Here is a 17636-nt window from a genome sequence, read left to right on the forward strand (position 1 = left end):
CGCTACCAATTCCTTAAGTGCCGATCTCCAGGTAATTCTCCAGTGGGGTAAAGACAACTTAGTTGATTTCAACCCTTCCAAAACTCAGTCTTGTCTTATATCTCGCAAAAAGGATTCTTCTGCTCCTATGCTTATCTTTGGTGACACTCCAATTTCTAGGCAAAATGATATATCTCTTTTGGGGATTACCCTGACTTCTAATCTCCCTTGGCACAGGCATATTACAAATATTGCTTCCTCTGCATCTAAAAAACTTGGTTTTCTCTTTCACTGTTGGCATTACTTTTCTTCCAAACAGCTGTTCACTCCGTACAAATCACAAATCCGCCCTACCATGGAATATTGTTCTCACATCTGGGGTGGTGCCCCCAAAACCTCTCTCAGGCTTATAGATTCCATTCAGAAGAAGGCAGTTAGGTTAATTAATGACTCCTTTTTAACAGAGTCTCTCCACTCACTGTCTCATAGATGTATTGTTTCTGCTGCATGTCTTTTCTACAGATACTACCATGGACACTGCTCTTCTGAAATTCCCGCTCTCTCTTTCAAAACAGTCCGAACATGTGCCGCCACCACCACCAGCCAACTTTCATTTACTGTCCAACTTCAAACTCACAGAACCAACTTTTCATCTTCCACATTTATTCATTCAACTGCTGTTTTCTGGCACAACCTTCCTTCATACGTATTTCCTGAAAATTACAGTCCACAGAAGTTCAAGTCTAATGTCAACAAATATCTTCTTTCATCTTCTTAACCTCCAACCCAAGCACGATACTAAGTACTATAGGTTCTAATACCTCTCGTGTTTGGCATTTTCATTAAAAAAAAAAATTTACCTAAATGCCATCAATAATGATAAGGGAAAAACAATAATGTTTAACTATTTCTAAGATACCAGTTTTGTTTATTACAATATGAAACTTTATTTGTTTACTACAATATGGAAACTACCAGCTTGGAGTATAAACTTTGCCTGTTTTGGTTAATGTAAACCAAAATGCAGAGGTTCAAAAACCAAGAAACTCCAAAAATTGACAGTGTTTTTCACAAAAATGGAGAAGAAATTCTTGCAATGATGTTATTTGGTAATTTTCAGATCTCCCAAATTTTAACCAACTCATGGGGGCCAACTGGTCAAGCTGGTCAAAGTCTCCAAATATCTGATGGAGCAAGCTATTTGCCATTAAATGTTTATCTTCCAAGTAAACGTTTAATGGCAAACAAAAATGTTGGTTCAGCAATCTCACAGTAGTGTGTTTCTTTGCTGTGAAATGCAATTGTGGATTGATTTCTCATTTAATTCTTTCAGTGCATTAAATTTACAATACATTTCATTCAAGAAAGAGTGGCACTAACTGCATTAATTCTCAGTAATTCTGCATTTTGACAAATGGCCCAAGGAAATATCATGAATAAACCTTTAATAAGAAAGAAAAACATTAAAGATGGAGGAAAGTGGGAGATTTAACTTTCCATGTACTAAATAGAACGTGTGCATTGCTTACACACAAAGAAGCAAGACATTCATGGATTTATCAGATGACTGTCTTCTACACCACATGTTAGGTAGGCAAGGAGAAAAGCAATACTCTTGATATGATTGTCAGCAGCAACTCACAATACATTAAGATCCTGTAGATAAAAGACCCCCCCCACTAGATGGCAGTGATAACAATGTATTCATGTGTGGTATTCTTAAAGATGTAGTCAAGGTCAAAGGGAAGGGCTTTTGCTTTTATAAAGGTGACTACAATGGTCCAGACAGTTTTATATTCTATGCAGTGGGACCAACTGATAATGTTACCAACAGAAAATTCTAAATGGGAAGCAATCGGAGAAGTAATCATAGTAACTACTAGAATTTTTATACCAAGAGATACTGTTCAAGGCTTAGACCTAAATAGATATCAGATAAACTGATAAGACTTGTGATAGAGAATAAAAATGCATGGGTTGCATTAAATTATCAGGTGATACAGCATATAGCAGATATAAAATAGTCTTAAATCATGTTACAAGGGGTTAGACAAGCTAAGGCAGATTACGAGACATCTCTGGTAAAGAATAATGCAAAGATAAGCAGCAATGACTACCTTAGTTATGCAAATGCTAAAAGGAATGGGAAAGAATCACATTGGTCAATTATTTATTAATGGTTTAACTGTTGATGATTCCACTTAGGCTGCTGACAAACTGAATAAGTATTTTGCATCTACATTCATCAGGGAGGAAATTTTTAGGGATGGGGATTTGACACGTTTATCAAATTCTTTCAGGGAATGAAATAATTTTGTGATAACTATAAGGAAAATGGAAGAGAAATTGTTGAAGCCTAAAAAATGCACCAGGATGGTTTTAATATGTCTAAACATATTAAGGAGGCATTTAGGAGAGATCCCCAATTCATGAAGGAGGATCAAACAGTAAAGTAAGGAGGATCAAACAGTAAAGTGAATTTTAACTTGCTGCAAAACACAGCAAGGATTCATTAAGGGGCAATCTTGTCTGAACAATCTGATTGAATTCTATGGTGCAATAACAGAAGAACTAGATACAAAAAATAATTTTGTTGTTATATACTTAGATTTCAAAAAAAATTTTTTTTATACTATTCTACATAAAAGGCTGCTGTACAAACTGGATGGCTTAATGTTATAGTTGAGCTGCCCAGTGTTCAGGAATGTGACCATTTTTGTTTTGTGTTTATAAATGATATTGAGGAAGGCATATCAAGCTTGACATGTAGATGGACGAATGGGTGGTTAATTACAGTAATCAGGCTAATGACAGTAATGACAGAAGTGGCAATGGAAGTATAAAACTGACAAATGCAAGGTACTGTGCAGGAGTAACAGTAATCCCAGAGTGATTTTCCAACCATGTGGTACCACACTCAGGGTAGTGAAGAATGAAACAAACCTGGGGGTATTGTGCAGTCAGATATAAAGTGCCAATAGAGCTCACAGGGTTTTATTGATGATATACAGGAATTTTGTTACCACGGTTAAGGAGGTGATTATCCAATTATTTAAGGAAATGGTTAGGTCACATCTTGAGCACTGTAAAAGTGCGGAAGCCTTATTTTCATCCTCATCCTCATAAATGATTTTATGAGGATGAGGATATGGATTTAATTTTTCTAATGCTAATGCTAAAGTGATATTGTAGAAGTGGGTAGTTTGAATAAATTCAAGAACTAAACAAATTATTAGAGGGTACTGATGGGTGATATGGGAAGTGCTTTTATATATATATATTTTTTGGCCGATGCTGTGTAAATTTACTATTTTGCACCATTGCCATTACTAATGCTAAGTACCACCTTTGAAGCGAAAGGAATCAGATACCATATATTAGGAAAACTGATATGAGAAACGACTGAGGCAACGAATAATTTTGATTTCTGTGAGAAATAGTAAGGGGGGGGGATTGTTAGACTGTAGGTGGAAATGTACATCACTAAGACTGGAACTGAGATCACATATATTTGCAAAATTAATGAAAACGTTTTTGGAAGTCTTAGGTCTTTGAAAGATCTAAAATGTTGAAAAGTTTGAAAAATGCCTCAATGTGTTAGAACTAAAAGTATGGTAACCTTTCAAATGATTTCACGGAAACTTTTTCAGGTAATCACATGATTCCTCAATACAAAGATGGAGTTCATAAACTGCTCAATGCATATAAAGAAATGAGATATCACTGAAACTTCATTTCTTGAATTTAGATTTCTTTCCCAAAAACTTTGGCACAGTAAATGATGAACAGGAGGGAGTGGGGACTCTATCAAGACATTAAGTCAATGGAAAATTACTACCAAGGTTTCTGTTTGTTATTTGGTTTTTAGGAGCATTAGCAACTAAGGCCATATTGCTCCGGGGATATGCAGTGGTCATTCCCTGACCTTTCCGCATCTTCCGTATTTGGTGGTCACAGGCTCGAACCCCGGTCTAATCAAGAAGCGTGTGCTATGCACTGTTGCTCCTGCCCACCTGGCTACGGAGACCAAGGTTTCTGGAACAATGTATGCTGACAGACTACTGGTACAACATTCCAGACAAAGTGCACCAAAGTAAATCATCAGTACAACATTTTTATATTGTATATAACTTTTTTACAATAGTTCACCATATTATTTTAACTTATGTGTATAAAATGTACCAATAAAAAAACTGTAAAACTGATAAAAACATTAAACTGTAATAGAGATAAAAATATTAAATTGTAAAAGTGTAATTAATCCATCCAGTCTCAGTTTCATTTTGTTGACCAGTGTAATCAAGTTTAAAATGGACAAAGCCTAGTAGCAGAGTATATTGATCAGTATCCTACAAAATGGAGGAAAGGCCATGAAGAATGTTGAGCCCTTTTTCACAATTCATCCTTGGCTGATAAATATGTTAGAGAAAAGTCAGTTTTTTGTCAAAAATAAATCACCAGGAATTCAACTTCTCATGCCACTGGAATGATGCTTTTCCCAAGCCTAAATCTTCATTATCAGATTCTGTTTGTGACAAAAGTGTGTACAGATGGTTTTCTGTGGTGAAAATTTGAATCCATTAACCAATTTCCAGGATACAAGATAACCAATAATGTTTTCAGTTGCCATTAAATGATCCTCATTGAATGACAAAATATAGTAAAATTATCAACACAGAGGACATTCTTTATAGTTGGTGGAAGTTGTTCTGTGACAAATTTTATTTTGATAGCAAAAACAATGACACTCAGAACAGATCCTTGTGGAACTTCGTACTCTTCGCAAAACACTCCAATTAATGTGGATTTCACATGAACTTGAAACAGGCAATTACACGTGAAGTTTTTGATAAAAATAAAATTTTGGGGGTCTTGTAATATGCCAAATTGCCAAGCTGTATCATATTCTTTTTGATATCAAGAAAAATTGACACCAGCAGCTCAGATTTTATAAAAGAATGTGAATGCATATTTCTAGTTTAATTAAATGATCTGAAGTGGACCTTTCTTTGGAAGTGACACTGTCCAGGAAAGAAGGTTACTGGTCTCCTTGGAAGGTAAATACTTCAAAGGAGACCAATAGTCTTAGTTCACAAGATCTTACAAAAAACAGGTCATCAGAAATTGGTTTTCTAAAATCCTTTTCTCATCTTGGGAAGCAAGGATATTTGTCTTTCAATAAATATTTTATTGAATAAGATTAGGAGATGATCCATACACTGTATTGAAAGGCACCTTATCATTTCATAATTATTATTATTAGCCATATGGTGCAAGGAAGCCTGAGGCTTATGCTAAACCAGCCAAAAAACAATTTCTGAGTTACCCTGAGAGAGAGAGAGAGAGAGAGAGAGAGAGAGAGAGAGAGAGAGAGAGAGAGAGAGAGAGAGAGAGAGAGATAGAGAGAGAGAGAGAGAGAGAGAAGTAGAAGGGAATCACCAAGAAAGAGAAGAGAAGAATAATGATATCCAGCTCAGGACCATGGGTGTGCCAAGCCCATGAATGTATAAATTCTTAATACACGAATAATCACTGCTGATAACCAAATCAAGAGTATTACTTCCTCTAGTTGCCTCTCAAATACGCTGCTGTAGAAAACAATCCTCCAGTAAATCCACAAAAGCCTTGCTAGTGTGCGAGTGTCCAACCTACAAGTTCCAGTCAATATCTGGGAAGTTAAAATACCCCATTATAAGACAATCTAATTTACTGGCCCGCTCTATTTCTCTGTACAGTTGTTCACTGTACTTATCAGAGTCATTAGACCTATAACACACACACCTACTCTCAATATTGCTTTTCCAATGCTTATGTTGCACCAAACTGACTCAAAATTGCACCGTCCACCCATGTCAAATGGATGCAATTCCTTAGATTTAATGTCTTTCTTATGTAACAACATAACCCCTCCTACCTTTCTATCCTGTCTGTGCATATTGTACTCCCAAAATTCCAATTTTGCATTTCTTATATCTGCATGACACTACAGCTGCGATATCCCAACAATATCCACCTTTGATATCTTGACCAGCACCTCAAATTCATAAAATTTTTTTACTAAACTCCTAGCACTGGTGTACATACAAGTATACTACACCTGTTCTTACTCTTAGTTACCCTAATACAGCCCATGTATTTACTTGTTCCCTGATGACTCCCAGCAGCTCTGAAACCCCAAGCAACTTGTTTTCTAGGCTGCTGCTCATTGCAATAGAAGCAGTGCAAGAATCACTTTCACCTCTGCCTGTGACGACTGTTAATATTTTAATCTGTGAATCCTACCAAGTTAGTAGTTTTCCAACCCACCTAACACTGCCTCGATAGCATCAGCAAATATTCTTGCACCCTTTCTATTTAAGTGTATCCCATCCCAGTAGAAGAGTTAGCAAGCACAGACCACACTGAAAAAAAATTCTACCCCGTGAGCCTTGCACAATCTCTCCAGGGCCGAATTGATCGACAAGGCTTTCATCATGTACTTCCTCCTATCGTGTCTGGGCAGAATTGCAGAAACTTTCAAATTTAATCCTAACTCAACTTTTTTTCAACATTGACCTGTATTTGTTAAGTAAATCCACAGATCTCCTACTCTTAATGTCATTAGTGCCAACATGTATAACAATATCACCCTTTGTGCCCTGGTGTTGATTTGGGCAGCTGAGAGCTTGATGGATCCAGATTTCCACCCTGATGAACAAATATTTGTTTTATCACCATTGCTCCTTGTGATTTTATACCAAAGCAGATCTCCTCAGAGATTTCAAGGAGATTCCATTGACACATTAGGCCATGTCAGGAATTCACTGTTTTGTGGCGGAGGATTTACCATAATTTGTTATTTATTTGTTATTTGGTTTTTTTTTAAGGAGCATTAGCAACTAAGGCCATATTGCTCCGGTGCGGTGGTCATTCCCTGACCTTTCCGCATGCTCCGTATTTGGTGGTGACGGGCTTGAACCCCGGTCTAATCAAGAAGCATGTGCTACGCACTGCTGCTCCCTCCCACCTGGCTACGGAGGTGCCTCACCATAATTTGTATTCTCCCACTTAGCAGTAGCTCAGAAAAGCTGCTCTGAATGCATATTGCTTTTGTCTCAATGATCATAAATATTGACACACTTTGGATTGCCAGTCAAGCCTGTGAAAATCATCTGTATAAAAAATACTGACATTTTACCTATTGCTTATTCATTTTTCCAGGAAATAATCAAAAATCTAAAAAACCTAGGAATTAGACATGATATGGTTTCTGTTCTGGGTTACTTGCTGTAGTGGTTATAGAAGATTCTTTACCAACATGTTCTGATAGGGATCTTGTTGGTGTACTAGATGAAAGATGTACATCATGGGGATTCATAGAATTTTTATTTTGTTTCAGTGCATGGTCTTCCTCGACAACCACAGAGTCCAAAGGAATGCCTGCTGCCTGGCAAGAAATAAATGTGCTCAAAAATGAGACACCAGAGTTACACAAGCACCATACCTGCCCAACCACTAACCTGAATCCTGTCCCTTGGACCATGATGACAGGGACATGTTTTCAGCACAGCTGACCATCTCAGGCAAACCCACTAGCCAAGTGATCCTAAACAAAGTGGTGTGTTGAAGTTTGGCCCCTTGACCGCCAGGATCCCACCCCCCTTCTTATTTTCAAAGAGTCACAGTACAAGGCAAAAATATTTGATTCTTATAGTATCAGCCTGGGACCTAGACTGTTGGTATGGAATTCCAACGATACGAATCTGTAAAACCAGAAACAGAAGTGGGAGGTCACCTCACCCCATACAGATGTCCACATTGAGAAGCACATTGCATTTGTTTCTGCAATTCTGTCCAGACACAACAGGAGGGGCAATACAGTGAAAACCTTGTGGATTAACTTATGGCAATATGGACTCTGCAAAGCTATTGGGGAAATTTTTTTCTATCAGTGCATCCCCTAGTGGGCAGAAGGGTTGGCTGATATGGGGATTTCTAGCCGAAGGTCAACTAAGGCCAATTAATATTCTATACTGTATACACAGCATTTCACTACATTGCCTATTTTATACGCATATTCTTTACACTTTCAAAATCCTGTAAAACTTCAGCAAATTCATATTAAGTTGCATGACAGGCAGAAGGAAAGCATATCATGTGGTCTAATAATAACAAAACACCTTTACTGTAATAGATGTATGTTGTCTATTTAGAACTTGCATTAACACAAAGCCAAATAATATTCTGCTTGAAAAAGTTCTTAAGTTTTATATGTGAGTGTATTCAGACAAAAATATTCATAATTATAACAAGAGTTCTAAACTTACTGGAACCAAATGCAATCACATTCAGCACACATTTGGATGGAAGATTTCTTAAACACAGAAATGACACTTTGATGGCATCTACAAACACTTCTTTCATTGAATTTGATGCATCAATAAGCAATATTACTTCAGGAACAAGGTGAGGCACAGTTTCAAATTCTGGGAAGAAAGCTAACATACAAGCCTGAAAAACAGAGTATACTAAATGATTCTTTGTTTTCTAAGAATATTGTTCATTGAATACTTTTATCATATTTTATATTTTATCATAAAAAATTATGATAAAATATATCATTAAAATATTTTAATGATATATTTAATATATGTAATAAAATATTTAAGACATTTTATCATATTTTTACTATTTAAATCAAAAAACCCTCTAATATTATTACTCCAAATCTAATATCATATACTTGGATTTTAGGAAAGCTTTTGATACTGTTGCACAGACAACTGTACAAGTTGGAGAAGTATGGCATTAAGAGCACTGCTATGGATAAAGGAATGGTTAAGTGGGAAAAGACAGAGAATGGTGATCAATGGACACTGCTCGTCGTGGACTAATGTGTGGAGTCCCCCAGGGGTCCATGTTGGGCCCATCTATATTTATCAATGATTTTTTTTTTTTTTTCTTGTTAGTTGTTGGCGCATCAGCTTCTATGGCCATAATGCACCTCCCAAATTTTTGCATTTTACTGTGATCCAAGCCCGAGGCGGGAATCGAACCTGCAACCTTTAGGTTGCCAGGCATGCACTTTACCTACCTGGCTAGCCCGGTCGGCTTAACAATGATGTTGATGAAGGTATCAATGTCCAAGTTTCCAGATGATATGAAGTTGGGTAAGGCTGTTAATGACAGTAAGGACTGTATGCTACTGCAACAGGATCTGGGGTTCAAGCCCCTGACTGCTAAATATGGTGCTGTTTCTTGTATTGTCTGTCTGTCTTCAAGAAAAGTTGAGCAGATTGGGTGAGAGGTGGCAACTAAAGTTTAACATTGACAAATGCAAAGTACTGCATATGGGTAGCAGTAACCCAAGAGTAACATACCAATTGCAGTACTACACTTAGGGTAGTGAAGAATGAAAAGGAACTGGGGAATAATTGTGCAGTCAGATATGAAATTTTCTGAGCAGTGCAGACAGGCTGCATGGGATCTTGTCAATGTTATATAGGAATTTTGCTAGCAGGGATAAGAAGGTGATTATCTCTTTGTATAAGGCAATGGTCAGGCCACACCTTGAGTACTGCATACAAGTCTGATGGCCTAATTTTAGGAAATGATATACAGCTGCTAAAACAAGTACAGAGAAGGGCAAGAGTTGGGTGACTGGAACAAAGGGTTGCTCTTACCAAGAAAGGCTTAAGTTCTCCAAATTGAAGCATCTGGAGACTAGGCACCTGTGAGGTGATCTGATTGAGGTGTATAAGGCCTTGAATGGTTTGAGCAAGCTCAACATTGATGGGATTCTTTCTCTTCCTCAGATTGTGTACCTGAGGGGCATAAATTCAAATTGAAGAAAGACAGTTGTAGAATACATGTGCGGAAATTTGCTTTTGGTCTGCGGGTGGTTAATTGCTGGAACAAACTTCCATCTGCTGTTGTGGAAGTCGAGAGCTTAAATAAATTCAAGGCTGAACTAAAATAACTTTTGGAGTGAATGGATGGGTGAAACTGGAAGTTTTTTTTTTTTGGCTGATGCTGTATAAGCTTTCTTTCTTGCATCATATTCTTCTGCTAATGCTAATGCTAATATCATTATTCCATTAAATGACATTCATTTTTGAAAGCAGTGAAAGCCTAAATAAAGGAAAATATATTAATTGTTTCTAATATGTTTGTTGAAAGGCATTTTCATTTTCACACAAGTGATAATAATAATTAGGAATAAAATACACTTCTCTGCATAGGATAAACAGGTTTTATTTTTATTCATAAGCATATTACGCTGAAAAGAAAGTAATCTATTATTTTATTAGAAAAAAAAAAAAATTTCCAATTCACAAATCAATTCACTCCAAACATTTGTCTAGTTCTGCCCTGAATATACACTGGTGTTCAAAGAAAGTTAAAATTGAAATTGTTGTCCGAATAATATAGATATATGGCAATATTTCTTACAGATTGTATCAGATATGATTGACATGCCTATATGATGATGATGATGTAATATTGCATCAGCTCTTACTTTCAGCTATATAAGCTTGCTCTGCAAGAGTTGCAGTCATTCCTTGCTTGTGTCAGGATGGCAAGTTACGTGCAGTTGACGCCACGAAGAAAGAGTGCTAATGTTGCTTTCCGTGAGGAAGAATGTTCTTCCCGTCATATTGCTTATAGAGTGTCTTGTAATCAGTCGACAGTGAGTAGATTAGCATTAGCATTAGTAGAGGCATTTGATGCAAGAAAGCAAGCTTATGCAGCATCAGCCAAAAAAAAAATAAATAATAAATAAATAAATGAAAAATAACTACTTCCACTTCACCCCTCTGTTCGTTCGAAATACCTGTCCAGCTGAGCCTTAAACTTATTTAGGCTATCAACTTCCACGACAAGGGATGGAAGTCTGTTCCACCAACCAACCACCCACTGGCTAAAGGCAAATTTCCTCACGTCTATCCTACATCCGTCTTTGCTCAATTTGAATTTATGCCCTCTCAGGTGATTATTCTGAGCAAGAGGAAGAATCCCATCAGCATTGAGCATGCTCAAACCATTCAAGGCTTTATACACCTCTATCAGATCACCGTGCTGGAGCCTAGTCTCCAGACACTGTAATTTGCAAAACTTAAGCCTTTCTTCGAAAGAGTACCCATTTGTTCCATTCACTAATCTTGTTGCCGTTCTCTGTACTCGTTCCAGCATCTCTACATCCTTCTTGAAATGAGGCCTCCAGACCTGTATACAGTACTCTAGGTGTGGCGTGACCATTGTCTTATACAAGGGAATAATCACTTTCTCATCCCTGCTAGAAAAATTCCTATATATCATTGACAATACACCATGAGCTACTCTTGCAGCTCATCTGCACTGCTCAGAAAACTTCATATCTGCCTGCACAACCACCCCCAGGTCCCTTTAATTCTCTACCACTGTCAGTGTAGTACCACAGAGTTGATACGTTGTTCTGGGGTTGCTGTTTCCCATATGTAGTACTTTACATTTGTCAATGTTAAACTTCATTTGCCACCTCTCAACTTTTCCAGATCCTGTTGCAGTAGCATAGTGTCAGTAGTGCCCTTGACAACCCTGCCAACCTTTGTATCGTCTGCAAACTTGGACATTCAGCTTGATATACCATCATCAATATCATTTATAAATACAGAAAACAATAATGGACCCAATACTGAACCCTGAGGGACTCCACTAATAACATTAGTCCACGATAAGCAGTGTCCATTGATTACCACTCTCTGTCTTCTCCACCTCAACCACCCCTTTATCCATAGCAGCAATTTGCCTCCAATGCCACACTGCTCCAATTTGTGCAGCAGTCTTCCATGTGCAACAGTATCAAAAGCCTTTCTAAGATCCAAGTATATAATATCAAAGTTATTCCCTGCATCCAGTTCTTTTGTGACTGCATCATAGTGTCCAATCAAATTGGTCAGGCAAGACTTCCCCTTAACAAAACCATGCTGTGTCTGAGCTATAACTGAAGTCTTGTCTAGATGATCCTGCAGTGCTTCTTTAACCAGTGCCTCCAATAATTTTCCGGGAACAGAAGTTATACTAACAGGTCTATAATCACTTGTGTCGCCCTTTGATCCTCCTTTGTGAATTGGGGTCACATTTGCACATCTCCAGTCCATGGGTACTTCCCCTGAGTCTAAGGAAGCTCCATAATTATGGCTAAGGGTTTGCTTACTTCCTTTGCTGCCTCCTTTAATATAACTGGATAGATCCCATCTACCCCAGATGCCTTTCTTGTATTTATCAACAATTTCTCCTCCACTTTACTCTCAGTTATTACAAGATTCTCTAGCTTACTGCCAGAGTTGAATACACCTCTGGCATTCCCCTCGCTTAATAACTCCTCATGTGTGAATGTCGATGCAAAATATTCATTTAATTTGTTAACTACCTGAGCAGGATCATCAACAGTTGACCCATCGATATCAAGTGGACCAATCTGATTCATCCCCTTCCTTCTAGAGTTTACATAAGTGAAGAACTCTTTGCTGTTTTTCTTTGCATCCCTTGCCAAAGATTTCTCGTAATCTGCCTTCGCCTGCCTAACCTCCTTTGTAACTTGGTTACAGATCAACTTGTATCTATCATAGGCTTCTGTGTCACGTGTTAATTTGTATGTATCCCATGCATTTTTCTTCTCTGCCATATGTCTCATTAGTTCATCTGACATCCACTTAGGCCTAAACCTTGAACAATATTTCTTAGTTGGTATGTAAAGTCTAGTAGCTTCCAAGATAAGTTCTTTGAATGCTTCCCATTTTGAATTTGCTGTTGGTAACATCATCAGTTGGTCCCACTGTATAGAATTTAAATACTGTCTCAGTCCATTGTAGTCGCCTTTACGAAAGCAATAACTCTTCCCTTTACCCCTAATGGTAGTTACCTCTTTGAGTAAATCCCACTTCAGCACACTGTGATCACTGCCACCTAGTGGTTCATTTACCTGCAGATTTCTTTCCAAACTCAATTATAGTGGTTCTGCTGATAGAAAAAAAAAGCAACCGGGTGAGAAGAAATTCAACCTGCATGGCTCTGATGAGAGACAAACAATTTGATGTACACGTGGTGAAGAATACCATCCAGACTGTATGGTGTCTAAAGTGAAATTCCCTACCAACCAAATGATATGGGGGTGCATTCCGTTTCCTGTAGGCATACACCTATGGGATTGAACTGAGATAGTAAATCCCTAAAGTCATCAGAATGAGTGATTCATCCTCTACAGTTCCATTGTATGATGTTATGCATTATTTAGGTTTGGCAGAGGATGATTCATCTGACTGCTTTTTGTTTGCAGGACATTTTTTCCATTCTTCTTTTGGAAAGTTGGGGCATCCAGTATCCATAGTGTCATTCATATGAAGTTCTAGTGTGAGTTCCTCATTGTCTGAATGTACATTTACTTCCATACTATTTGTTGGTGATTCAGCTTTCTTGCTGTCTTTGTTAGTTTCCAATTTTTTACTGTCATATGAGACCGTTAGAGTATCAGTTGGGATACTCATAAGGAAAGGATGTTGGGAAGCTGATAAGGTTGCTTTAACTCAGTTCACCAGAGAGGTGTTCGGTGGTATTGACACATCTGTTTGAACTGTAGTTGAAAGATAGCTTCTGGTACAAGATGCATAGGACAGTTATTGTTATTTTATTTGGTTTTTAGGAGCATTACAACTAAGGCCATATTGCTCCAGGGATATGCGGTGGTCATTTCCTGACCTTTCCGCATCCTCCGTATTTGGTGATCACATGCTCAAACCCCAGTCTAATCAAGAAGTGTGTGCTACACACTGCTGCTCCTGCCCACCTGACTACGGAGGCGCCTGCATAGGATAGACTAGGCATGGTCAACATAATTTGTCTATGTGCTTCAGGATATGTGACTTTGTGTTCTGTTTTGTATCTTTGAATTTTCTTTCCAGTTTTCCACATATCACATGATTTAGAAAACACAGGGTGGCTCCCTTTGCAGATGGGACACATGGGAGTTGAGGCTGAGAAATCTGTTTGTGTATCACCTTTAACCCACATATAGGACAGATGGCATCACCTCTGCATGCCTGCTGAGAGTGGCATATTTCTGGCATTTAAAACAGCAAAGAGGATTAGGGATGCACGGCCAAATTCGGAAGTTTAAATAGCCGGCTTTTACAGTGGATGGCAAATCAGGAGTGCTGAAGGTTAAAATGATGGATCTAGTTGGAACCAGATTTCCATCTTTTTTAATCATTATACTTTTTGCACCTATTACCTTTTGGTTACTAAGTTCCTGAACTAGTTGTTCCTCAGCACTGCAAGTAGATCCCACTCTGTGATCATGCCTTTTGATGAATTTAAGGTATTGTGGGGAGTAATAGATACTGGCAGCTCACCAATTGTCTTTGTATTTAATAGCCACTCAGAATGTTTGGAGGTGGTCTCCGGATTGTAATCTCTTCATTTTTGGTGATCCCGCAAGAGATTCCAAATATTTTTGGATCATAAATTGTGATAACTGGCCAACAAGCTGAAATGACAGAGAGTGTATCACCAGAAAGTTCGGTAGGTTAGGGCACTGTGCTTCTCTTCAAAGCCTTTTGGGTTTGTTGGCATCATTTTCATTGGGTATCTCTGACCTTGAGCTTGATTGCTCTAAAGGTGGAAACTTATTTAAATCCATCATTGCTCCTTTTAGCTCTGGGCGAGTTACTTCCTTCCCACATGAAAGTAGGAGCAGTGCCACCAGTAACCAAGCAGTTGTTAGTAATTAATATAAATATATACACACTAAATAAAGAAAGGTAGATTTCCTTTCTGAGTTCCTACTTTAATGCTTTAAGTAAAGAACCTCTTGAAGTTAATGAAAGAGAAAAAGTCACTAGAAAAGAACGGAAACTTTATCACTTGGAAAGAACACTACATATTGCAGAGAAAATCGCTTGGCACTCGGGGCCAATATAACAAGGAGCAGGAAACTTCTCTAATGTACCATATTTCTATGCATCTAATGTAGTTAACAACCTTTTTAATTCATGCTTACTGAATAAACTTTCTGAGATACAACAGTGTTTATACATAATTTTGACTCACCCTGTATAAGGTAAAGTGCAAGAGGACTGGGCGCCTCCGTAGCCAGGTGGCAGGAGCAGTAATGCATAGCACACGCTTCTTGATTAGACCGGGGTTCGAGCCCATGCCCACCAAATACGGAGGATGCGGAAAGGTCAGGGAATGACCACCGCATATCCCCGGAGCAATATGGACTTAGTTGCTAATGCTCCTAAAAATCAAAAAAACAACAACAACAACAAGAGGACTAAGCTAAAAAAAATTTAAATAAATCACAGGAAGACTGCAAAATAGGAATCTCCATATCAAAAAGCAAGTATTAGGAAGGAGGAGACAAACATTCTGGTGTTTGGTAAAAAATCTCAGAATAGAAGCAAAAAACCATAACTAAGGCAATAAAAAATGATAAGAATGAAATCAAAACAGAATAGAAGAATATATATTTTAGAAATATGAAGTAAATAATTTTATGATTTTCTAAATGAAGGAACTGAAGACATTACCAAAGGAGAGGGAAAAGACTGAAAAGAAATATTAAGTACATGGAACGCAGAAAGTGTATATGGAATTAGACAAAAAAGTATTAGTTAAGGCAAAATGATGCAAGGAAGCAGCCTTTTTATGAATCAGCCAAAAAAAAAAATAATAATAATAATAAAAACTAAATAATAATAAAAAAATGAAACAGAATATTCACACTACTCCCACTCTGATAAGATAATCCAATCCAATTCTACTTTGAGTTTAGTCAGACTTACTGCCTCTCACACATTCAGAGGCAACTTATTCAAATGTTCAACAACTCATTGCCCACAGGTGAACTTTATGAAATTTAAACAGAAGTTTAGATTTCATGAAGTTATTCCCTGTTATTTTATATTTGTGGTCCCTGGTTGTCCTAACAGGTAGCACAGTGTTTATAATCATTGTTCTGCAATACTGGGTGGAAAAAGCTTAGGTGCAAATCCTGTTAATAATGTGAGGAACATTTATGGGCCTTTTTTCACTCCATGGCTGAGTTAGTCAGTCTCAGGAATGGATAGCAAGGCTTTTTCATTGAGCAAAATAGACAAAACCGATTAGAGAACACACCAATTTATGGACATAATACACATGGGTGGATGAAGTTATTCCCAGGTAAACTTCATATGACAGCTTTTTCAGAGAGTTTTTGTGTTCCCCAGTATAGTTCTAGAAAGGACTGTTGTCACCTATGAGGGAAAAGGCCTTGCTCCAATTTAAACAAACCCTTCAGTGTCTTATAAACCTCAACTAGACCTCCCCTGAAGTGTCTAGTTGTCAAACTTTACTGACAACCCATCTTAAACTATTCTTCATATGTGCATTGATTTGCATTCATCACTAATCTGACTGCCCTTCCTTGAACACTTTCCAGAGTTTCTACGTCTTTCTGTTTTTTTTCCCTCTTGTTTCTTTAAGTATGGTATACAGAATTGAAGACTATAAACAAAATGCAGTCTAGCCATCACCTTGTAGAGGAATAATGGGATCCTTAACCTTATCCCTACTGAAAAATGTCCTATAAATCATTGTCAGTATACATTGTGCCTTCCTAGTCACCAGTTCAAGGGATTGAATCATTTGAACATGTCAGTGAATTTTTTATCTTGAAATGCTTTTAGCTGCTCTCTTCCTAGATTATATGATACTCTAGGAATTCTGTTTCCAAATGCATAACCCTACACATAAAAGCAGTAATAGTATATAAAATGGGAGATCTAGTACAAATATACTTTTACAAATACTAAAAATTAAACTCCCTATTTTCCCTTAAAAATGCTAATTTCTCCTAAAATAAACTATTGAAACTAAAAATTTTAAAATACTTACTTTTTTAACAAAATAACGTAGGGTTTAGCACAAATGATCATAAAAATATCCCATTTTTAAAAAAAATAATTTCATGAACTATTCATAATTATGACATTTCATGTGACTTTCACGCAAGAAAAAGGAACCTATTCTCTATAAAATGTATGTTAAATCCCTCATTTAATATTAATCATTCCCTATCTATAGGTTACTTTTCATATAACATTTACCTGATGCATACAAAATAGACACAGTTAGCTGATAAAATAGACATCTCTTACCACAAAAAGAACTCTTATCAGTAGATAAACATCAAAGTGCTAAAGTTGTAATCAGTAAGTAAAAAGTAAGAAATGCTGAAGCATTAGCAAAAACACATCATGCATGAAAGCAAGCTTATATAGCATCAGCCAAAAAAAACCCCTTATTTCACCCATCCACTCACTCCAAATGATTGTCAAGTTCTGCCTTGAATCTATTTAAGCTGTCAACTTCTACAACGACAGATGGAAGTTGGTTCCAGCAAACAACCACCTGCTGGCTAAAGGCAAACTTCGGCACATCTATCCTACAACCGTCTTTCCTTAATTTGAATTTATGCCCTCTCAGGCGATTATTCTGAGCAAGAGGAAGAATCCCATCAGCATTGCGCATGCTCAAACCATTCAAGGCTTTATACACCTCAATCAGATCAACTCACAGATGCCTAGCCTCCAGACACGGTAATTTGTAAAACTTAAGTCTTTCTTCGTAAGAGCAACCCTTTGTTCCATTCACTA

The 17636-nt window shown here is 37.4% G+C and overlaps 1 protein-coding gene across 1 annotated transcript in view; it reads right to left on the minus strand.

Moving 5' to 3' along the window:
* LOC150091361 (protein mono-ADP-ribosyltransferase PARP4-like) overlaps positions 1-17636 on the minus strand; it is a 577845-nt gene that overhangs the window by 377145 nt on the left and 183064 nt on the right. Inside the window, exon 12 of the mRNA XM_090390099.1 lies at positions 8286-8469. Within this exon, the coding sequence (XP_090246225.1) occupies positions 8286-8469 (184 nt within the window). The remainder of the gene's footprint in view (positions 1-8285; positions 8470-17636) is intronic.

Source organism: Mastigoproctus giganteus, chromosome 1, assembly GCF_048544385.1.
Source record: "Mastigoproctus giganteus isolate SK-2022 chromosome 1, ASM4854438v1, whole genome shotgun sequence".
Taxonomy (NCBI): domain Eukaryota; kingdom Metazoa; phylum Arthropoda; class Arachnida; order Uropygi; family Thelyphonidae; genus Mastigoproctus; species Mastigoproctus giganteus.